The 23,665-nt window shown below is 36.1% G+C and overlaps 1 protein-coding gene across 1 annotated transcript in view; it reads right to left on the bottom strand.

Moving 5' to 3' along the window:
* Window positions 1-2,047: 2,047 nt before the first annotated feature.
* Window positions 2,048-23,665, bottom strand: part of LOC107583892 (liprin-beta-1-like) — a 27,173-nt gene continuing 5,555 nt past the window's right edge. Inside the window, exons 2-24 of the mRNA XM_016270246.1 lie at window positions 21,396-21,481; window positions 20,509-20,714; window positions 18,344-18,430; window positions 17,721-17,834; window positions 17,405-17,536; window positions 15,075-15,167; window positions 14,809-14,901; window positions 13,214-13,423; window positions 12,048-12,154; window positions 11,546-11,605; window positions 11,279-11,339; window positions 10,725-10,896; window positions 9,378-9,519; window positions 7,762-7,893; window positions 7,375-7,525; window positions 7,129-7,240; window positions 6,928-7,016; window positions 6,473-6,595; window positions 6,261-6,386; window positions 5,001-5,189; window positions 4,717-4,884; window positions 3,811-3,876; window positions 2,048-2,259 (exon numbers count right to left, since the gene is read on the bottom strand). Of these exons, the coding sequence (XP_016125732.1) occupies window positions 2,173-2,259; window positions 3,811-3,876; window positions 4,717-4,884; window positions 5,001-5,189; window positions 6,261-6,386; window positions 6,473-6,595; window positions 6,928-7,016; window positions 7,129-7,240; window positions 7,375-7,525; window positions 7,762-7,893; window positions 9,378-9,519; window positions 10,725-10,896; window positions 11,279-11,339; window positions 11,546-11,605; window positions 12,048-12,154; window positions 13,214-13,423; window positions 14,809-14,901; window positions 15,075-15,167; window positions 17,405-17,536; window positions 17,721-17,834; window positions 18,344-18,430; window positions 20,509-20,714; window positions 21,396-21,459 (2,784 nt within the window). The 5' untranslated portion in view covers window positions 21,460-21,481 and the 3' untranslated portion in view covers window positions 2,048-2,172. The remainder of the gene's footprint in view (window positions 2,260-3,810; window positions 3,877-4,716; window positions 4,885-5,000; window positions 5,190-6,260; window positions 6,387-6,472; window positions 6,596-6,927; window positions 7,017-7,128; window positions 7,241-7,374; window positions 7,526-7,761; window positions 7,894-9,377; window positions 9,520-10,724; window positions 10,897-11,278; window positions 11,340-11,545; window positions 11,606-12,047; window positions 12,155-13,213; window positions 13,424-14,808; window positions 14,902-15,074; window positions 15,168-17,404; window positions 17,537-17,720; window positions 17,835-18,343; window positions 18,431-20,508; window positions 20,715-21,395; window positions 21,482-23,665) is intronic.

Genomic DNA, 23,665 nt, shown 5'->3' with positions numbered 1-23,665 from the left:
CCCCTGCGCATTGTGTTTGGTTTGATGCGCGCACAGATGAACGCGAGTTATTTGTGCAGTTTTCTTCGTTTTGTTGAACGTCTCACAAAAAGAGCTCGCCCGGTTAAGTGGCCCCTTGCGATGCTCTCATGCCTGAATACACCCAAATATGTTGTGTCGGTCCATTTCTACCACAGAAATCGTATATGGGGGTCGAATGAACATTTTCATCAAACGGTAACAAAGTGGGCGGACCTTAGAAGAAGTTGCCTATGTTTGGTCAAGAATGATAAACCTAACTAATAATTTACCCATATTACCTTTTCACTGTTTATTTCTAATTCACGGACTAATAAAATGTCATTACTGAAGTGTAAACTATGAAGTTCGCTGAAGCAGCACACGGAACACTTTGTCACAATGTAATCGTTTCTTTTCTCCGCGCTGGTCAGGATGAACAATCACACTAATGCATGTGCGATTACTGTATAAAGATTTGATATGATAATTTTCATAGAGACGACAGAGGGAGATTTACATTTGTATATCAGATAGTAATAATTTGCATGAAAACTATAATAGATTTCTGTACACAAATATATTCAATAAGCCAAAAGACTTGCTGAGATTTGAATACGGGTCGTCTCTCTGAGCTCTCGTGCGCCCCCTACTGAAAGCCAACAGCAAACAGTCACACAATGACATGAAGGACAAGGACTCATTTCATCAGTTTATTTCTAAAACTGAAAGCAAAAGCTGGACATAATGTATAACCCAAGTCAAAACTTAATACTGAAAACATGGAAACAACTTACATTCATTTATAATTGCCACTAAAATAGCAAAAAAAAAACAAAAAAAAGGATTTTATTATAAAATGCTGACAAGCAACTGTCTAGAGATTGTCCAATAGATGGCGCTGTTGGTTAAGTTATGTACTGTCCCTTTACCATGGTACAAAATAGTTTCCCCACAAAATGCGCTTACTGTAATTTTAATTTTTTTGTATGACTGTGGTGGCAAAGCCACAGCTATATTGTGGAAACAATTGCTATGATAACTACAGTATTTATTTTGACAGCAATGTTACTCTTTGTAAAATGTATGCAAGGACGTGCATTCACAATCTTCATTCATTGAAGAATTTCTGCTCTGACAGGTCATACACTATTGTTTGTAGAATTTACCAATTGTGTAACTAATTGACATAATTACAACAAACAATCAAAGCCTGCATGCTTTCAGCATTTTATTCACCTTTAAAAAGGAGTAAAAGTCAAAGTACAAACATGTAACTCTGAAATGTTACGAGTGGCACTATATTTTCAATATAATTTTCAGCTGCTTACAATTTTGTGCACATGCCAGTATTGCATTAAAGATTCATGCTACACGATAGCATTTACAAAAACGAGAACATTATTGCTATCCTAAGGTACTGCAGCAGAGGAAAAATAATTCACAATGAACTTTTATTAAAGTAACAGTATTTTGCTAACATTTTATCCAAATGAGACTTAAATAACATGCAAACCTTTACAAACCAGATGTAAAGTATATTGTACAGAGTTCTGCATGCAAATGCACAAAGCATATGCAGTATCAATGCATGTATTGGCTTGATAAACTAAAATGTACAGGTCAAAATACAACTAAAAAAACCCCTATCATATGTTTAAGCCTGCACCTGGAAAGATCATTCAAAAATATTGATGATTATTGCTAATTTAATTACAATTTATTGTAATTTAATCAAATATATCTTTGATTTTGACTGAAAGTGTTCTTGTGCTCTTTTGTCACCATAATAACTGGCACAAACCATCGGTCACAGATTTAGGCAGGCAGATGAAAAAGAATGCATACTGTATCTATCCAATGACCAGCAGATTACAGTAGGACTGCTACTCATTATAGTTATAAATCATATCACATCGATCCACAAAAAACAAAAATGACCACTAACACACACACAGGGCAGACATTCTTCCATCTACCTTTATGAGACATTAATTATTAAACAAAATGTTCTTAAAAGGCAATTAAAATACTTTAAATTGGTGTTTTGATGAGCGGACACGTGGTTCTGTTCGATATATTTGGCATTCAGATGGAGGTGCGTGTGTGGAGGTGTTGGCAGTCACTTCATATTAAAGCAGCAGCACTAGGGGCGAGAGTGTCCCTGCAGTACCCTCACACATTGGAGTCATCATCCTTCACACTGGCATTGGGGAACGACGTGGAGATCCCCTTGAAGAACTCGTCCTCCTTCAGCATACTCTGATCACAAAACACAGGATTCAGCAAAGACTGCACATAGAACAATAAATTCTTATATATTTTCTTCAGATTTATTGATGAAAAAAGTACCACATCATTGTCCCTGGCTTTGTAGCCCTTGTAATCAAGAATCTCCTGCTTCTCTTGCAGGTAAAACTGGACCCAGTTGTGAAGACCCAAGATTTCTCTGCCAAACTTGGTTTCCCCAACAAACACATGCTCAAATCCACTGGAGTCCTCGCTTTTTGGAAAAAAGCAATATATTTTTTTAAATATTTAGAGCTGATATGGAATAAAATACACACATTTTTTTATGTTGTACTGGTGTAAGTGGCTTACCCGCCGTTTCTGTCTCTATGATAAAGGCGGAACCACATGTAGTACAACTGACTCTTAAACCGTCTCAGAGCTGAGCGTGATTTTCTCTTTCCAATCAGGTACACGTGGGCACGCTGAGGGAGTAAAACATGTATTTTTTTATGAGATAAAAGATTTAAAGGAATAGTTCAACCAAAATGACAATTTTCTGAAAATCGACTCGCCCTCAGGCCATCCAAGATGTATATAATGTATATGATTATTACAACGCAAGCTTTCAATCGCAAGAGTCATGTGGATTACTTGTGGATTATTGTGATGTTTTTATCAGCTGTTTGGACTCTCATTCTGACGGCACCCATTCACTGCAGAGGATCAATTGGTGAGCAAGTGATGTAATGCAACATTTTTCCAAATCAGTTCCAATGAAGAAACATGTTGAATGGCCTAAGAGTCCATTTTCAGCAAATTTTCATTTCTGGGTAAACTATTCCTTTAATGCTCTAATCTAATGACAGCAGAATCATCACACATTCTTCCACATTCTTTTCCCCTGGTCATAATATGCAGCTTCCAAGAACAGGGTGTGGCAGGGAACAACCACAATATTTTGGTTAGCAACAGGAAAAAAGTTGAACTTGTCTTTTAGAGAATCTTTTCACTAAATCTTTACACATAGTCTTTACAACTTTTTTCTTTACAACAAAAAATACTGTTATTGCCTCTGTTATTGCCACAAGAGAAAGAGATGCATTTCGATGTGGTAAAGGATAGAACTTGAGTTATTAGAGGGTGAATTCATACCTTCATGACTGCTGTCTCTAAAATAGCATCCAGAAAGGAGTCATTTTCGGTTATCTCCTCAGCGGTCACCCTCTCTGCCACACCAGTGGACCTCTCATAGTTGTCCAAAAGCTTCATGAAGCCTGTTGAGAGGTAAATCACCATTTAAAATCACTAAAGACCTTTTTTGTTGGTGAAAACAATTTCATGTCTGGTCGTTTGGGTGGGTAAATATCCTATTCACACATGCAAATGAAACAAATGTAAACCTTCCTTTACTTCATTTCTTCTAGATTTTGTGCGAATTTGTAAAGTTTAAAATACTTAAAAACAAAGTAGTAAGACTGAAAACTTATGCTCCTCTATGTAAAATATTTTAATGCTGATCTGATTTTTAATGCTTCTGATTTACCTTTACTTACCTCGATCAGATGTGCAGCTGCTTGTTACCGTTAAGTTGTTGATGCCCTCTGAGAAAACGCCAATCTGCCTTACTGTCCCTTCAGAGTCCTCCATCTGGGGATTGCAAAGAGGAACATAAAGTCATACAGGTGTTAATGATTAATCAATGATCGATTCATTGTTTTTAATGATTTGATTTAAGGTTATTGACTACTGAATAATCAACTGAACATATGGAATAATTGAGATTTTTTTTTACATTTTTGAAAGAAGTTTCTTGTGCTCACCAAGCCTGCATTTATTATCAAAAATACAGTAATATTGCAAAATATTATTACAATTTAAATGATTTCCTATTGTAATACATTTTCCAATTTAATTTATTGCTGTGATGGCAGAGCTGAATTTTCAGCTGCCATTACTCTGGTCCTTCAGTGTCACATGATCCTTCAGAAATCAAAATCATCAGGAGTAAATTACATTTTAAAATGTATTACAATAGAAAATCATTCTTTTAAATTGTAATAATATTTCACAATATTACTACTTTTACTGTTTTATTTTTAATCAAATGCAAATTTTGAGAGCATAAAGAGACTGCTTACAAAAACACTTATAAATCTATTATTTTTAAATTAAATATAAAAAAATATCAGTAAATATTAATCATTTTGGTAATTATTGATCATTTAAAAATGAAACAAATGCATTAAATGTTATTAATCTTTTTACATTTAGTATTATATATTTATTTAGATATATTAAATATTTAAAATATTGTAGTTAAATTATTATTCAGCAAATCTGCCACATGACTTTTGTGGTATTAAATGTTAAACGGTTAACCTGACTACCAGACAGCCAGGTCGATCAGTGCCAGCGGCCACTGCTTTTCACACTGTAGCAAAGTAAAGCATCATAGTCCATCATGCACCAGAAAGCTTCTATCACTACCTGGTCGAATCGATCTAGGTCATCATCATAGATCTGGAGCTCCATGCCTCTGTAGCCTTTCTGGAAGCTGCGTCCTTTGGGCATCTCCACATCCATGGGACAGACATACTCTTCATTGTCCTCTTGCTTCTTCTTCCTACCAAACCCTCCAAACGCCAGCTTGTGCGGCTAAATTTGACACAGACGGCATTTAAAATAAAGATATGTCAGCATTTGAACTCTAAAATGAATGAAATCACATGCAAGTTTTGCAGTAGATGGTCTGGAGGTGTTCTGCATCATACCTTGACTTTAGCCGTGGCGGTGAGCAAGGTGTAGTCTGGGTTCTCTAGACACTCCTGTTTGAGTTGCTGGGCCTCAGAACCCACCAGCAGGTTCAAGTGAGTAGCCAGATGCCTCCGCAGCAGAGTCTTGTTGGGGGGAATATTCAGCAGCAGAGCCATTGTCTCCACATTGAAGCGAGGTTCCAGCACCTGAAACCATGAACAAAATGATGCCCATAAGAAAAAAAATTGCACTTTTGCAGATGCTTTTACCTCAGCTTTATTTTCACTTTAGCAACCTGGGGTTAACTGCTATGATAAAGTTCCCGGTATACTTTACATTTACATTTATGCATTTCACAGATGCTTGTATACAAAGTGACTTCCATTGCATTCAAGGTACACATTTAATCACTTCTTGCTTTCCCTGGGAATCAAACCTATGACCTTGCTAGCATCCTGCTCTACTGTTTGAGCTACAGGATGGCTTCAAGTGAATCAAAGAATGAACTGGTGTGACATCATCATGAACAAAATCAGACCAAAACAGCTTGACAAAAGCAAACTTTCCGGAGAAGATCAGTCTGGCCAACCTACCATTGGTCTGTGGTGATTACTTAATAGGTAGGTGTGTTCTGAGGCTCCACAAGTATAAACATGAACACACTGCAAAGCTGCTTTATAGTAGAAATTGACGTGTTTTTTCATGTTTATTACTGTAAAGCTACGGAGGACCAAACCTGCTAAGGAATAAGTTATTTTAAATTAAATGTAGTCTTTTTATAATACTTTTTCTTTAAATTATTATTTATTTATTTTTACTATTTTTATTCTTTTTAAGACTTATTTTTATTTATTTTTTTCATATTTATTTATATATGCATTCATTTATTTATTCCCACATGTATTTATTTCCATATTATAAATAAAAATAACGACTTGAAATACCAAAATGTAGAGCTGGAACAAACACATCCACATCACTATGATCGGATGCTTTTTTAATTGCCGTTTTCTCACCGCTGTAATTTTTTTTGTGTTTATTTTATTACTGAGAGGAAAGCGTGCAGAACATATTTACATATTCATCTAAATGCCACTTTCAGCAACATGGGCACAAAGGATGAAAAATAACTTCACTGTGAGTATATCGGGGCCTTAAGGGGGTACAGTGTTCATGGATCAACCCTTTCAATTTTTAACCTACAACTTTTCGGATTCCAGTGCAAATTTTTAACCATTACAACCAATAACCTAAACTAGTACAAAGTAATTTCTCACCATCAGTCCTCCATGTACTCCACTGCCCCTCAAGTTGGGTGCGTATTCAGCCAGGTCAGCAGACCGCAGCCACTCCATCACACGGTGGTTGGTCCATTGAGAGATCTCAGCAGGACTTATGTTGTTCTGAAATAATGGTGAACATAAGGATTGCTAGTATAAGCCAAAAACCAACAGGACAGCACAGATTAGAGTTTGGTCTCTCTTCCTACCTCATCTGAAGGTCTTCGCCGCAGACAGTTGGGGTCATAGTTGTTGAGCCGGAGCACCTGGATGGCTCTCTTAATACTGAGGTGATGAAGAACACTGCCCACTTTCAGAGACAATAGGTCATCCTGTTCAGCATTGACAGGAGAGAGTGGACATGAACAACTTTCAACTAAGCAGTTTAGAAATCATGTGACACTGAAGACTGGACTAATGACTGAAATTCAGCTTTGCCATCACAAAAATATATGACATTTTAATTTATTCAAATAAAAACCACGTATTTTAAATTGTAATAATATTTCACAATATTAATGTTTTTACTTTTCTGTATTTTTTATCAAATAAATGCAGCCTTCTTTCAAAAACATTAAATACTAGTTTAACCTTTTATTCACAGAAAAAAAAAAAACTTTCATTTATATGTCAAAATGTGATATTGACCAGGAAAAAGACTAACCACAGTCATATAGTGAAGCATCCGTCCATCCACACGTCCCTCGTCAAACTGAGTCTTGTACTGCGGGAGGCCAATATCATCAAGCCACCCTAGAACAGAAGGTATGGGGTTAAGAAAAACAATCTGATACATTCAGCCTTAGTTTTATAACAATTTAACAACAAATCTGATACTGCGGATGAATAAACATCCATTCCTTACTTGTCACCCAGTGGTAGTCTAGTTTGCCTTTGTTGTCATCTTCCTCTGAGCCCAATGCCTGCAGGGCCAGCTGCAGTTTCTTCCTGTGTAGAGGGTGTTTTATTCCCAGCTCCTGCATACAGAGGGCAGAACAGTCCTTAAACATGAATTTCAGATTCAACTGATTATTACCAGACTAAAACGTGGTCTCAGACATTTGGACTCCACTATATGCTCTCATCCTGATTGTGAGTAATAAAAGCTCACTCTTTCCAGATCCTGCTGGGATGCCTGCAGAAGCGTCTGGCCTGAGGCGACCCACTGCCTTGCCCAACTCACGTACAACCCCAGTCCCTGCTCCTGCATCCAATCACACACCTGCTCCCGGGACCAGCGTGCAAACGGTGCATCCAGCTCACTGGAAAACACAAACAAGCAGATCTTAGAAGGTACAAAGACAGTGACTGCTGGAAATATTTTTGGAGATATTATTGACCATTTACCACAAAAATTACAACATAATGAGATTTTAATCAGGAACTGAAACTCTGAATCAATAAGCTACATGTAAGTCTGTCACCAGGGTGTGTTTCCCAACAGCAGATCCTTCCATTTTGAGAAGGAGCTCTATCCTGTGTCACTGTGATTGCTGACCTGTTGGTGTTCTGCAGGTCACGTGACCAACCCAGCCTGGGCCCAGCTGTGGCTCTGACTCCACCCCGTTTAAACTCACTCTCTGATAAGTTATCATCCAGGTTGAATGTGGTTGATTGACTTCTTTTGAGCCTTTAAAGAATAAAGAGAAAGTCAGAGAAAGTCATCAGTTGCATGCTTTAAATGCGTCCATATTTAGCAAAAAAAAACATACATGTGTGTATATATATATATATATATTATATTATATTTATATATAATATTTTTATATTGTAGCGGGAGGACCAAACGACAGACACAGTGGGTGTGGGGTCAGGCCTCGGAGAGGCTTTTATTAACAGAAAATAAACAAAGTGTCCAGAAAAAGGGAATCAAGTGTCCAAAATAAACAGGGGATCTGGTGTCCTCGTCGTGCTGCGGGGTTCGTGAAGGGAAGGGCAGTGGTCAGGAAGGAAGGGCCCAGGTAAGGGGCGGAGTCCGGCGGCCACACGCGCTCCCCTCTCCGGTCCGGGGCACGAGGGGCGGCGGCTTCTTCCAGCGGCTGCATCCTTCTCGTTGCCCACAGCTCACGAAGGGACTAGACGGCCTGGCATCCTGGGCCGACGGCCGTGTAACGGGTGCGGTTCTCGTCCGGACCGCGGGTCCGGCAGCTCACGACTCTGGCGGCGCGAGAGTCCCTCTACGCACCTTTCCTGGACCCACGAGGGCACCAGCGTGCATGCACGGGGAAGAGACCGGTCTACCCGAGGAGAGGCGCGCTCGGCATTTAAACAGCGGTGGTGATGAGGCTCCATTCGGTTCAGGTGTGCCCCATCACACGCCGCCAGCCCTGGCTATTTCAGTGACCCTCCTCTCTCATGCACCCACTCCTGTCGGGAGCCTGGCGAAGGGCGGTGATTAAGGGACGGGGTGATGCTGAAAATTAGGGGGAGGCAGCCGACTCGTCACAATATATGTATAGGAACATTTGACAATTTTCAAATGCCAGAAATCAACATTTAGGGTGATTTTTAAAATACGTTCATGTAAATAAAGAGTAGAAAGGTTGCTTAGTTTATATGAAGTAAATCAGAACATTAATAATAATAATATTTGAAATATAATACTTATAATTTTTTAGAATAATATAATTTAATTAAATGAAGTATTACAATAATCTATTCTTTAAATATCCAGCATTCAGTGTTATTTTTTTACTATTATAGTATTTATTAATATTTTGAATTAGCTTTTATTCTTTATAGTTTTCATTTTAATTTTGTTTTCAGTTTTAATAATTTTGTATGTGCTTTTGTCATTTTCATTATTTTTTTTAGTTAGTTTTAGTTTTTAGTTTAGTTAGTTTTTCTATTCAGCTTTAATTTATATTTCAGATTGAATAATTTTAGTACTTCAACTTATTGTATTTTAGTTCATCACCAAAGCAACATTTCAAGTTTTTTTGTTTTTTTTTTAATCTAATATTTGTTTTATTTAAGCCTTTTTCAATTAATAAAACCAATTTTTAATAGTTTTAGGTTTAGTTAACAATAACACTGGCAGGATATAAAATATGCTAGACAAGGAAAGACACCAAGTGTCTGAAATGTAAAACCCTGCAGCTGTTTTAGACTCACTTTCCAAATAGAGCTTTGATTCCTTTTGACTTTTTCTTGCCCTCTGGAGAAATGGGGAGAGTGTGTGTGCTGTCACTGTCAGCTGACCTCTGCGGCATGCCTGCCAGATCCAGATGGTCAGTGCCGTCCCTCTCTGTCTCAGCTGTGCAAACAAAAACATACACAAGAAAAGAAAATGTCCTGTTGTCACCACAGCAAACTACGTTACCCATAATACCATGGTCAGTCAAGCATCAAATAAACTAAAGATTATGGGAAGGGAGAAAAAAAAGTAGGTTGTTCAGTAGGAGACCAGAGCAGTAAAAATGTCATGAATAACAGGAAGTTTAAAAGAAATAAAGCCCAAAAATTACAGCGTCTTCCTTGAACTACTGGAATCAGCATCATGAGGCAAGATGGCAGATGACTTCTCGTCTGGACTGAAGAACAACTGGATTTGGTTTATTTTAGGACTGGAACCATGTAACAAAGTCACATGCAAGTTAACACAATGGAAGTAATAACATCTATTATTATTGTTACTGAATGGCACTAAATCCAGCCTGAATGTACATTCTTATGGTAGTTTGGATGTGAGGGGAACATACAGAGTTGTGAGAACGTGGTCAGAATATTTGAGTGCTAGGTAATAATGTGGTCACAAAATAACATGCGATGACGACAGACCATCTATATTCTTTATATCGAAGGACTCACGCTGGCTACCACATGAGCCCAATGTTTAAACACATCTATTTAGACTATTATTTTGACAAGAGGACTTGAAAACACCCATAATTGCCATTTCTTCATGTAATATCACCTCCTGCTATGAAGAAAATAAACGAAAATAAACCAACTTTGCTCCTAAATTTCTTCCTGAAAGACAGACCTTTTCCGAATCAAGCTTGAAGCTAAAATAAAATAAAATGTGTTCCTTCCTACAATGTTACAGATCAAAATCATTTGGTTTTTCAAAATCAGTAAAATACTTGTTGCATCTGTGTGTTTTGACTTTAAATTTATTTAATATACTGACATTGAGCAGAAACAGAGAGCCTGTTAGAAACAGTACAACATGGTCAGAGAATCAATTGATTATGTGTGGAAATGCATCAAGGTGAGGGATTTTTCCTTGAAGGAAAGAAAGAAATGAAGACACATCCAGGTTCTTCTCTGTCCTTCCTCAGAGAGGCCATATGGCAGGTCTAGCCCTAGCATTTGTACTAAATTCGGGCACTCTTGACTCATGATCTTTTTAATCTGAAACACTAATTTTTGTTTGGACATTTTTTTAGCTTTTTTAATCACAGTGAAACTGTAATTGACCATGGGTATATTGATCTAGAAGTAAGAAAGAAGTCATACCCAAATTAGGGGCACTAGCAGTCCTCTTCCCTCCCTTGATCTTGAAGAATCCCCGTCCAAAAGAAGATCTCATTTTCCTGGTGCCGAAGCTGTCATCCTCAGCAGTACGAGAAGAGCTTGGAGATCTGGGTGGTAGAGTTGTGATCTTGTTGAACTCATCAAATTCTTTGCTCTAAAAGTTCATGAAGAAAACATTTCAGAAATGTCAAATAACCATATGCATGTAATATAAAAAACATTCCAGTAATGTAATGTAAATTATAATATATATTTATAATTATAATAACTTCTAATTTAATACAACAACAGCAATTAATAATAATAATGTTAATAATAGTTATGATTTAAGAGAGTATTACTAACAAAAAAATAAGAATGACCTCAGCTGGCCTTTGATCTACTGTTAATGGCTTCTGGAATTAAAAATTGCACAACAGACATTTTATTTAATCTCATTTTAAATCACTTTAAATATTCAATATATTGCCTAACCCTAATAAAAACCTTAAAAATAAATACACTTTTACTCAAGTCTTGATCGAGTTGAAATTCACCTTTTCACTGGCTCTTCCATCAAGGTTGCCCTGGTTTGCTGATTTTGTGACCTCTGAAGTTCTAAAACATGAAAGACATTGTTACCATCACTCTTTCCAACATGCATATGTTCATAACCACCATGTAGTATCAAACCACTTTGTTAAGGTGTCTGACTCACACTTTGAGTCACAAGAGTGGCATTTCAGGTTACCAAAAAAAAACAAAACTGGCATATCAAAATGTGCCATTTTTGTAACTGAACTCCACCTGACACACATACTCACTCGGGACTCTCATCTAACGGGGTCTCCAGTGATTGAGTTGGCTCCTGACACTCTTTCTCACTACAAAGGACAAACACACAAGCATTGGGATGCAGAGGTGGTGGCAAAGCATGATGGGTAAGTAGTGGGGTGTATAGACGGACATGCATTGATGTGTTAACGGTGAGAAAATGACACTTTAAACACCATAGAATGATGGGATAGTATGAATAGTGTGAGGTGGTCATGAACTCTGATATAGACAATAGGCATTTCAAAGACTAGAAAGGATTAAAAGAGGATACTAACAAAGTACAAGAAAGGAAAAGCCTTTAGAGGTGCTAACGCTGAGGATGGGATGCTTGGATGCTGTAACATAGGTGGGATGCTTTGGGACATAAACCTACAGCCACAGATATGATTTAAAAGAATGTTTGCTTGTCCAGATTTTATCAGATGATGATCCTGCGTGAAAAAACAACTCAGCAGACAAAAAGGTGTGTTTTAATGTACTGAAGTGTACCTTGATGACTGCATGTGTTCCAGGCCTGAATGGTTGTCTGCTTTATCTGGGGATGTTATATGTACTGTGAGCGATGGCACTTGGAGTGTACTGACAAATGTTGTCGCCTACAGAAGAAGAGAACATGCAAAGGTAAATTCACACCAGTGTATTCTCTACACCAGTATTTTTCTAAATGCAGACCCCTGGAGGTCCACCTTTCCAGCATAAAAATATCATATTTAATATAATATAATACAATATATCCTTTTTATTAAGCCTTTTTATTAGGGATTTTTGTTTGTTTGTTGTATTTATAAAGCATATTTAAAAACAACCATGGGTTGACCAAAGTGCTGTATTGTACATACAATTACCAATAAGGGCATTAAAAAACAAGTACATTAATATAAAAAAAGAAACCGTTTTTAGTCATCATCACCTGTTCGGGTAAAAATATAGATCTGTAAGCATAGATTGAAATATAGAAAGAGAAGACGTTGTGAAAGTTGTACATACCGATGTAGCCATCTGAACAACGTCTTCTCTTTCAGATTTATTTTGTATTACAGGTATTGTTACTGTTCACAAACTATTAAAAATGTTTTTTTAAATAAATCTGAAATAAAACTGAATAAAATATAAATATTATATATATATATATATATATATATATATATACATATATATACACACACACACACACACACACACACACACACTACATATATAAAATAAAACCAAATAAAAATAAACAACAAGGTAAAACAACGGTAAAAAATTAAAATCAATAAAATAAAAAAACTAACATAAATAAAAAGCAAAATCAAAATAAACAAAATCGAAATAACGAGAAAACAATGTAAAAAAAATCGAATCGAAACAAACAATAAAAAAGGCTAAAAACAAACAAATTTAATACTAAAACATAATATCAAAATAAACAAACAAAGCAAAAAACAACAAAAAACAAACAAAAACAAAGCTTAAATATATCAAACAAAGCAAAGACCAAAAAACTAGCTAAAAACAAAGAGAATCAAAACAAACATCAAAAGCAAATCAAAGCAAATAACAAAAATAAACACAAGCAATATGAAAAATTGCACAAATTAATTCATACAATAACAACTGATTGAGCTTGATCTACTCCAGATTTTATTTTTAATTAGTCAGTACAGCATCACAGACACAGCATGATGACAAGACAAAACTAGACCCCTGTAGGGCATGCTGGAACAGGCAATACTGTGAATAACAGCAACTATGCGTGACCCACCTCTCTCTGTGCTGTCTAGGCCTGCAGGTGTTGGGGATCTGGACCCCGTCTCATCCTGCAGCATCCTCAGATCACCATCTCTGCCATCCAGCTGCCTTCTCAACGTAACCAGCTCCTCCTGAACATTAAACACACACATCTCACAACTCTGATCCAAAGTCTGGACAACCACTGAAGTTAACAGGTTAAACACCCAGTAATACCAAACCATGCAGTTACTAATTACTATCAGAGAGTTCAGTACATGGCACTTGCAAAATTCAAGTTTGACATGATGTTGTAGATACTGTATCTGACACTTATGTTTTTGTTAATTGTCCAATCATACAAATTTATTGGATTATCTCACACATAGTATTAATATTCAATTAATCAATTATATTAGTGTCTACCACTAATCAAGATCACATTCAAGAACTTAATTCAAGAGTTCAATGCATTGTCAGGGTGGTAGAGAAGTTTATAACACCAAAAAAATAAAAAATAAACTACAGTAACACAATCATGCAAACCTCACACTGAGCTTTTCAAAGCTTGTGGCTTAACAGTATGCTACAGTAAGAAGCAGTAACAGAAATAGCTTCTCCTGCATTATAAAGCAGTCTGAAATTTAGCCCTCTCAGCTTAAATATCTCGTAGAGCCTCACACTGAAACATACTTGTGGTTAATTAAACATTCTGAGATCTTATACTGGTGCCACTGCTTGGAGAGGAGGGCAGATTTATTGAGCAGCTTTCAAATCATGATGAGAACTTTGTCTGTACAACATTGTGCAAAATGGAGGGCTATAGAGCTCTCAGTCAAGCTGAGACTGTTAAAAGTTTGATACTGTAGTGAATGACATGAGATAATAGGCTCATTAACAGTGGCCTCAGAATGTATTTGGACTCTAAATCAACACTGAATGTCACTGCATTGCTAATGAAATATTAAATGTGACCCTGGACCACAAAACCAGTCATAAGGGTCAAATTTTCAAAATTGAGATTTATACATCTTATGAAAGCTGAATAAACAAGCTTTCCATTGATGTATGGTTTATTAGGATAGGACAATATTTGAAAATCTGGAATCTGAGGGTGCAAAAAAATCTAAATACTGAGAAAATCGCCTTTAAAATTGTCCAAATGATGATCTTAGCAATGCATATTGCTAATCAAAAATTAAGTTTTGATATATTTACAGTAGGAAATTTACAAAATATCTTCATGGAACATGATCTTTACTTAATATCCCAATGATTTTTGGTATAAAAGAAAAATCGATAATTTTGACCCATACAATGTTTTTTTGGCTATTGCTAAAAATATACCCAAGCGACTTAAGACTGGTTTTGTGGTCCAGGGTCACAAATATGACCACTGTATGTGTGAAATGTTTAAACTTTAAACTAAAGTCTTCATTAAAAGTGCCAAAAAGCAAAGTTAGAGTGCAAAAATTACCAAATTAAAAAAATCTCTGGATTACAACCAGAAGCAGTAACCACCCTGAGGTATGCCGACCTTGAGCGCCTGGATTTTTTGTTCCTTCCTCCGTTTCTCATACTGCATCTGGCCCATTTTGAGTTTCAGGCTAGAGAGTTTGGCCATAAGCGACTAGCAGCAGAGAGGTTAGCCAAAGAGGAAAAGGGAAATAAACACTTAAAGATAACAAGAAAGATGACAGGTTATGCAAGAGAGACAAAAGAAGAAGAGAATCCCTATGCAAGCTTAAAGATAGTAACCTCAATTGTCGTTTTCACTAGTAAGAAACTAGCGTTGAAACTCACCTTAGTGGATTTCAATTTCTTTTCATACTGTAACCGTTCATTCTCCAACTCAGAAATGCGATATCTCAGTTCATTAATCTCCAAAATCAAACCCTAAAAAGGAAAAATGTCTTTAAAAGGCAAAAAAATCTCCATAGAATTTCACAAAGTGTCTCAAGCATTTTAGCAACAACTTGTTTTTCTAAACATTATTTTATTATTAATATTTATTTAATAACGTGAAATTTACTGTTAAATGGGTTAAAGTTAAACTAGCAAATGCATATGTACGCTGTCGATTACCACAAAAAAAAAAGTTACAATAAAAATAAAACAATTTTAAAAACTTAGGGTCGTTAATGCACAGAATCTAATAATATTAATAACTCGTTTCTATACACTCACAGATTATCATGGCCATATTCCTAAATTTTAGCTTCAAAGGGCTTCAAAGAGAAGCCTACTCTCAAATTTGAAATGGTTTGTTTAACAAACAGACAGTATTCAATCTTAATGAGCAAACAAAAAAAAACAAGAATTTAGTGACAAGCATCCATTCAGCACTCAGGCCTTTTAGGGCCAAGCTCTTTGTAAGGATGTCTAGCATTCAGCCGTGGATTTATGATTCAAACAACAGAACAGCCTCTAGTTGTAAACACTAGGAAAACTCAAAAGACAAATCAGAATACACTACAGTTCAAATGTTTTGGATCAGTACAACTGTACAGCGGTTTTCAACTGTGATGATAAGAAATGTTATAATAACAATAATAAGAAATATTTCTTGAGTACCAAATTAACATATTATAATGATTTCTGAAGGATCACGTGACACTGAAGACTGGAGTAATGACTGCAGAAAATTTAGCTTTGCATCAAAGGAATGAATTACATTTTAAAATATATTTATATAGGCCTATATTTGTGTGTGTATATATATATATATATATAAACAGAAAACATTTTAAATTGCAATAATATTTAACAAAAATATGGTTTTATCTTATTTTTGATCAATTAAACGCAAGCTTGGTGAACAAAAGAGCCTTCTTTTTAAAAAACGTATTTAAAATCTTACCAGCCACAAACTTTTGAACAGTAGTGTACATTAAGTATTTCAGGCTACAGTAGTTCAAAATCTAAAATGACATCTTATAGTCTTAGTCTTAACAGGATAAAAAGACAACATTTTGGGAAACAAACTGGAGTTTTGCTGAGACGGTAAATTATGTGGCAGCAAAATAACAGGAAACAGCAGAAATAATTTATATCTTTGAAGAATGTGTTGACCAACCTAGACCAAACACACTTGCCAGTGCAGTTTAAACAATAAATAGTTTGTATATATGTTCTATAATACTCTAAGAAGAATGAAAAACACAAATCCCAAAGAAAGGCCTGAAATGGAACGTTTGTCATCAACAAGGAGACAAAACCTGTTTTCTGTGGCCGACTGTGAACACACCGGTGCAGAGACTGGTTCATCTCCATGACCCTAATCTGAAATCATCCTCTTGCTTTTCTCCATTTTTGGATGTTGTCTGACTCAAAAGTAAAGTGATAACAGCATTTACCAAGCCTAAATAAAACATGTTATGGACAAGGACTGAGACAAGCTTGTCTGGAGTTCATAAGATAATAGTCTGATTAACATCTAGTCTCAAGTTGCTAGACTTTAACAAACAACATAAAAAAACGTTCCAGTTTGCAGTTCATTTGGGCCAAGAAACACCCACTTTGACAGGAAGTGTATTTGTAAACTATATGTTAGTGGCCAAACATGGTTTAGGGCTAGTTTATCTGAAATAGTTGAAACCATCGATGTGGAAAACCATTCCAATGGATCCCAACACCCTCTAGCTGTGGACCCTTCCTACTCCCATTCATCCACAATAGGGCATAGTCCTTAGTGGTAATGACTACTTTCTAGAGAGAAAAGAGGCCACCTAAACCAATTTTTGGAGAGGAAATGGTATCTGGTAAAGGCTGTTTTTTCATTTACCATTTTGCCCAGACAGCAAACAAAGCAGAGAATAGCTAAAAGCCCAACATTCCAGTGCACTGGAACAGACCTCTGTACCACAACAAGACCACAACAGATTGCATTGTTGAATGCAAGTCTTTCTACTTCAGGCTTGTACAGAAACAAAAGGTTGGCTATACTGCAGAATCACGATTCTAAACAAACATTCAAGTCATTTTCCAGCAAACTGCAATATGTTAAAGCGGTCAAAACAAAAGAGCTCTGTGCACCAATGGCAGAATCACAAATTAACCATTGACTAGCATTACAATTAAAGCAGACATCATTACACAATTATTTCCCTCATGAATGTGTGCATGTTTCTTACCTCACTATCTCCAAATCTGTCGTCAAAATCGAGTCTCTCTTTCGCCATGGCTGTTAACTTCAGCTTCAAGTTGGAAACCTCTGCCATAAGCTCCAGCTTCTGAGTCTCAAGGGCTGATCTGCACAAGAGTTCCTAGGAAGAAGAGTTCACAAATGGAGCATGAACAAAAAAATCTGTCTTCTGAATACATTTTATGGGCTTTTAGTGAAGACGTGATAGGAAACTATGGGCTTAAAATAAGCTCTACTGTGCAGAATGCACTTGACCCAACTGCCAGACCATGTCTCCAATATACAAGAAATATCTTTAAACCCACCTGCTGCAACATTTCTTCAGTTGCATTTAGTTTCTCACGGTGTTCATCAAGGCACAGGTCTAGGTCCCTTATCTTTTCACCCTGCGCCTCCACTTGATCCGTCAAAACACTCACCTGCAAAGAATGATGATTTTATTTTATTAAAAAATGTATTTTATTCAGCAAGGATGCATTAAATTGATTGAATGTGACGGCAAACACATTTATAATGTTTTTAAAATAAGTAATATTAAAAATAAATGCTGTTCTTTTGAACTTTCTATTTACCACAGATTCCTGAAAAAAATGTATCAGGGTTTCTACAAAAATATTAAGAAGTTTTAAACATTGATAATAATAAGAAATGTTTCTAGAGCAGCAAATCAGTATATTAGAATGATTTTTAAAGGATCGTGTGACACTGAAGACAAGTGCTGCTGAAAATTCAGCTGTCATCATAGGAATAAATTACATTTTAAAATATATTTAAAAAGAAGACAGTTATTTTAAATTGTAATAATATTTTACAATATTACTGTATTTATGACCGAATAAATGCAGCCTTGGTGAGCACAAGCTCACCTCAAAAATATAAAAAAATCTTGCCGACCTTGTATGTGCATGTAGAGTATATACAAAGTTACCTGAAGCACAAGGGACTCTTTATCACTTTCAAGACGATTAAGTCTGTCCTGGTAAACATCACCGGTGATTGAAATATGTCCATTTGACTGTCCGAAAAAGATATAGAAAAATCTTTTTTTATTATAAAAGACTTCTGGAATCCACCACATGTGGTGAAAACAGTTAATTTTATGCTTTTAAAAGCAAGTAATACTGAGAAAAACAGGTTCACTTGAGATTCAGGGTTTTCATGAACCATTTATTATGCCAACAAAATGTTAACATTCAGTGAACGAACATAATAATTAGGGATGCACCGATACCACTTTTTCCAGTACTCGCCCGATACGATACTTTTATTTTTGGTACTTGCCGATACCGAGTACCGATACCAATATTTTTATTGCATTTGTAAATTTTATAGATACAGTCAAACCAAAATTTATTCAGACACCTTCAACATTTCTCACATTATCACAGTTTATTTGCTATAGTTTAGAAAATGGTAATAAAATATGACAAGAACTCAGAGTTAAATGGTGTCAGAACAAATTCAGCTTGATAATGTTAGATAACTTTGATAGAAAGGTATATAATGGATTACAATCAACCAAAAATTATTCAGACAGCTGTTAGTATGACAGTATTTACACAACTATCAATACTTAGTCGGGCAACCCTTAGCCTTAATGACAGCCTGTAGTCTCCTGGGCATGCTGTCATCCAGCTTCATGCAAACCTGAACTTAAATTTTTTTTTCCCCAAACAATTTTTGGTCCCAAATTTTTTATCAGTTTTACTGGTAGTCCACCGTATGAAGAATTTTGGGTATACTTTATCACAGTTTACTTTATTTTGCTGTCCTCACTTACATAAATGAACTATAGTGTCCTGCACCCACTAAAAAAAAATATCAAAAATGATATCTCATCATCTTTAATTTAATAGCATTAGAGCTGCTCCATTGCAGCGGCTTAGTGCTGTAATCATGCGCTTTGCTGTAATAATACAAGGAACCACTCGTTATAAATCTCCTAACTGTGATATTTTCAGAAATAGAAGTCGCGTTTTTTCATCTGAAACGTGCTGCGATTTATATTCCAAAGCCACTCATATAATGCAGAAACACTCAAGCAAGCAAAACGCGCAATGCGTGCACATATCTGTACTGGTGCAGAATGAGAGGGACAAGTACAGCCTAGCATTTCACACAGGCTAGATTCACGTTCGCCTGAAAGTCCTGTATGCCTAAGATTGAAAATAAATTATGTTTATAGTGAATGCCCCTATAAATGGTCTTATTTTTACGATTTAGTATTAATCCAAATGACGCGTGTGCTTAGTGAGTGAACATCAAAGATCACACAACAAACTCGCGCATCTGCGCTGCCGCACGCTCAATCCAATCAGCGTGGTTTGCTTATCAGCTCGCACACATCAGCTATACGGGCGTTAATACTGAATGTTTAACATTATATTCATTGCATACATATACTTCGTATACATCCTTAATCTCTAATAACTCCATTCTGCTGTCTGTTGTTCTGTTGTCAGTGTTTCTTTGTCTGAATATAGCACTTATCACATGTTGTGTGGTATCGGCACTGGTATCGGGGCATTTTAATGAGTACAGACGCTCAGTATCGGCCCGATACCAATACCGAAACCAGTATCGGTATCGGTGCATTCCTAATAATAATCCACATACACTGACTAAATATGGTACCGTGTGTTGTCTTTCCCTTGGCAGTTGTTCGATTTGTCTCAAGACACACAAGAATAATGTTTCTTGGATCTGCTGTAACTAATATCTTGAGGCAATAATAAAACTAAACTGCACTGCAGTCTTGATTATGAATAGAACTACTGCACATGATGCAGTAATAACTCAATTATTTATAACCCTTATTATGTCAGAATGAAAATCATGAGCATAGGCCTAGCAATTTTATATAAAGCATTAAACCAAAAATACTTCCAACAGGCACAAACCAACACATAACATACTTTTGACTGTCACTGAAAATAGACTACGGGCTAACGGGAAAATAGACTTCCTATAAATAAAGGAAGTATAAATAACCATGTACTACCTTACAACATGGCAACACATAGTATGTTAGCTCATGTTCACATCTAGAGTAGACATTGTGAATTCCAGGGTTCTGGAATGTGGTGTACGTACCAGGTGACCATGCAGCCACTCCACCAGACTGTCTGCAGTAGAGTCTGGGATCTGACAACGCAAGCTCTCTCTTTCCTCAGTGTCCATGAGCTCCAGAATGCCCCTGAGGTCCTCCAGTAAGTTGAGGGCTCGCAAGCTGCCCATGAAGGGTGATGTTGGGGACTGACAATCAAAGATGCCATTGGAGTAGTCCAGAGCTTTGGAGCCTGAGTGCCAAAGACAAAGATAAATAAAAGCAGTGATAGGGAGTTGATCACGTTTTATTCAGACAATATTATGCGCAAGAAAATGTGTAGAGCTATACATTAAATGCTCATGAGAGTTAAGCAATACAAGAATAAGAAAATATTTTACAATAGTTCAGATTTAGCACAATGTATGGCATTTCTGAATTGAGTAATCATTATAAAAAACACAATTATCATGTAGTGTGGAATAAAAGATAGTATGACCTTATAATAAAGCATGCTGTGGGCGAGGTTCTAAAGTCAGAACCAGGGCAGAGTAAATGCTTTAATTGCTAAAACCTCAGGAAATCATGTGATCTGACAGGCGACTCCAACTTGAAATGTCAGCTTTGTAATAATAAGCCAGTGATAAATTACTTCATATGCCAGACCATTTGGTCAGCGTGATAATATCGGTCCAATCTTACTCTACCTAAACCTTAGTAGGTTTCATGAAATGAGTCTGTGACATTTTCTTTGTACAACTGCAGAACATTTCCAATGTGGACAGAATGAACATATTTACCAATGTGAAGTGAATTATTTTGTCAGGTTTAAATGTGGAGGGACCGTTGGATTTGGAATAGAGGTTTTAATTAACTTTTGGATGGTTAACGGAAATGTTGAAAAGGCTACATGAGTCATAGGTAACAATTTTACCTGCTATAATACCATCCATTTGCTCCAAGGCTGCTGCCAACATGTCACTGGCATCAGACATCATCTTGTTCAGCTCTGTTAATCCTGAATAAAGAGGAACTAACAAAATAAATATTACAGTAAACAGCACAAAATGCATTTTGGCAATCTCTAAACACATTAATAGAAACGTTTTGAAGGCTTAGGCACTGAATAAGTCAAAACTACAAAACTGAATGAAGAAATAGATGCCATTGTGCTTTGTGTTTGATACATGACTAATGTAATTCAGGAAAGTATTACACAGTCACCAAAACTTTGGGTAGAATTTAACAGAATTTAGAGCCGGATCAGAATAACATTTACAGAGGCCGAATATACATTCTACTGTTATTTTACTATTATTTATATACTATTATAGTACTTATTATATACAAATTGAATTAGCTTTTATTTTATATTTTCAGTTGTCATTTTAATTTCAGTTTACTGTTGTTATGTGCTTTTGTCATTTATATTCTTTCCACTCATTTCTATTTAGCTTTATTTTAATTTCAGTTTTAAGTTATTTTAATTTTTTGTGCTAGTACTTCAACCTAAACTTATTTTAGTTATCTGCCATGGTAACTTTTCTCATTTTCAGTCATTTTGTTTAATTTCATTTAAGTTAATGATAGCAACACTGATGTGAGCACACAAACTACAATGCATGAAAGTATATTTCTCAACCCTTCCCATTCATCTTCATATCTAACTGCGCATTCATCTGGACGGGGTCTCCCTGTGATAGTTCCAGAGAGCAGAGCACATCCTTTGGGTGATAGGTTGGCTGGTTCTCAGCTCTCTGCTGTTCCCTGGGTAACACAGTCAAGCTCCAACAATTAACCACAGATTTTAAAGAATAACTGAGCCATTTATTTCAATTATTGGCACAGTGCTTGTGCTGCTGCTGGGGACACTGGGTACTTTGTTGGGGGACTAGCAGGGACACATTGTTAGACCCTTTTGGCTCGTGGCCCGAGAACACAGCGGTGGCATTCTCTCAGTTTTAATCCTCAAAACAAGGAGGTGAAGAGACACTCCGTCATGTTCTGATATCCCATCCGCCAGTGTTAATACATTTCTCTGCCGTAACCAGTGGTGGAAAGAGTAATGAAAAAATATACTCAAGTAAAAGTACCATTACCTTCCAAAAAAAGTAGTGCGAGTAGAGTAAAACTACTTGTCCAAAAAACTACTCGAGTAATTCTCAAGAATTCTACCCCCTCATAATAAACACTGTACACCGCAATTTATACATTTTAAAAACGTTGTACATTCTGTAATTGATATTATCTTATTTGTCATAAAGAATGAAGAGTATCCATCATTCAGCAATTTAATTTTGACTGCCAACTCTTTAAAATACATCAAAACATCACGGAAACAGTATTCAGTTGAAGAAAAGATGAAAGTTATTCTCAGTACAATCATCCCCATTTAAATCATAAAGTTTGAAAAAATAGATTTAAAATTATGTGTAAGGCCACTGAGACAGCATATGCTGTTGTTGCACATAAAATATTAATGTTTAGAACAGTGCAAATCAGGGGCGTAGATTACGCGGGGGACATGTCCCCCTCACTTTTAATATCACGTAAATTTGTCCCCCGGACTTTTTGGGCAAGTGTGTTCGCATAGAAGTTTTCAAGAGCTGGTGTGAATAAATATAGATTTAAATTCAAAGAGACAGAATAGTCTGTACATGACCTGATGTTTTATTCGGACCCAGAATAAGGCGAGATGAACATCACGGAGCGCTAAACATTCCGTGCAGTGTATGTTTCATACATACTCGTAGCCGGAGGGCGCTCTACAGCAAAACAGTAACATTTTGAAATATTTTTACTAGGCTATTTCAAATAACGGTTTTCTATTTGAATATATTTTAAAATGTAATTTATAGTGATTTCAAAGCAAAAAATTTTGCATCATTACCAGTCACACTATCCTTCAGAAATCATTCTGATATTCTGATTTGCTGCTCAAAAAACATTATTAATAATAATAATAATAATAAAAAGGTTTCTTGAGCAGCAAATCAGCATATTAGAATGATTTCTGAAGCATGCGACACTGAAGACTGGAGTAATGATGCTGAAAATCCAGCTTTGATCACAGCAATCATTTAAAAATGTAAATGAAATAAATGAAAGCAGTTATTTTAAATAGTAAAAATATTTCACAACATTACTGCTTTGTTGTACTTTGGATCAAATAAATGCAGGCTTGGTGAGCAGAAGAGACTTCTT

This window comes from Sinocyclocheilus grahami, unplaced genomic scaffold (genome assembly GCF_001515645.1).
Source record: "Sinocyclocheilus grahami isolate Dianchi unplaced genomic scaffold, SAMN03320097.WGS_v1.1 scaffold55.1, whole genome shotgun sequence".
In the NCBI taxonomy this organism is placed as follows: Eukaryota; Metazoa; Chordata; class Actinopteri; order Cypriniformes; family Cyprinidae; genus Sinocyclocheilus; species Sinocyclocheilus grahami.
Note: the sequence above shows the minus strand (reverse complement) of the source record. Positions and strands in the feature narration are given on the sequence as shown.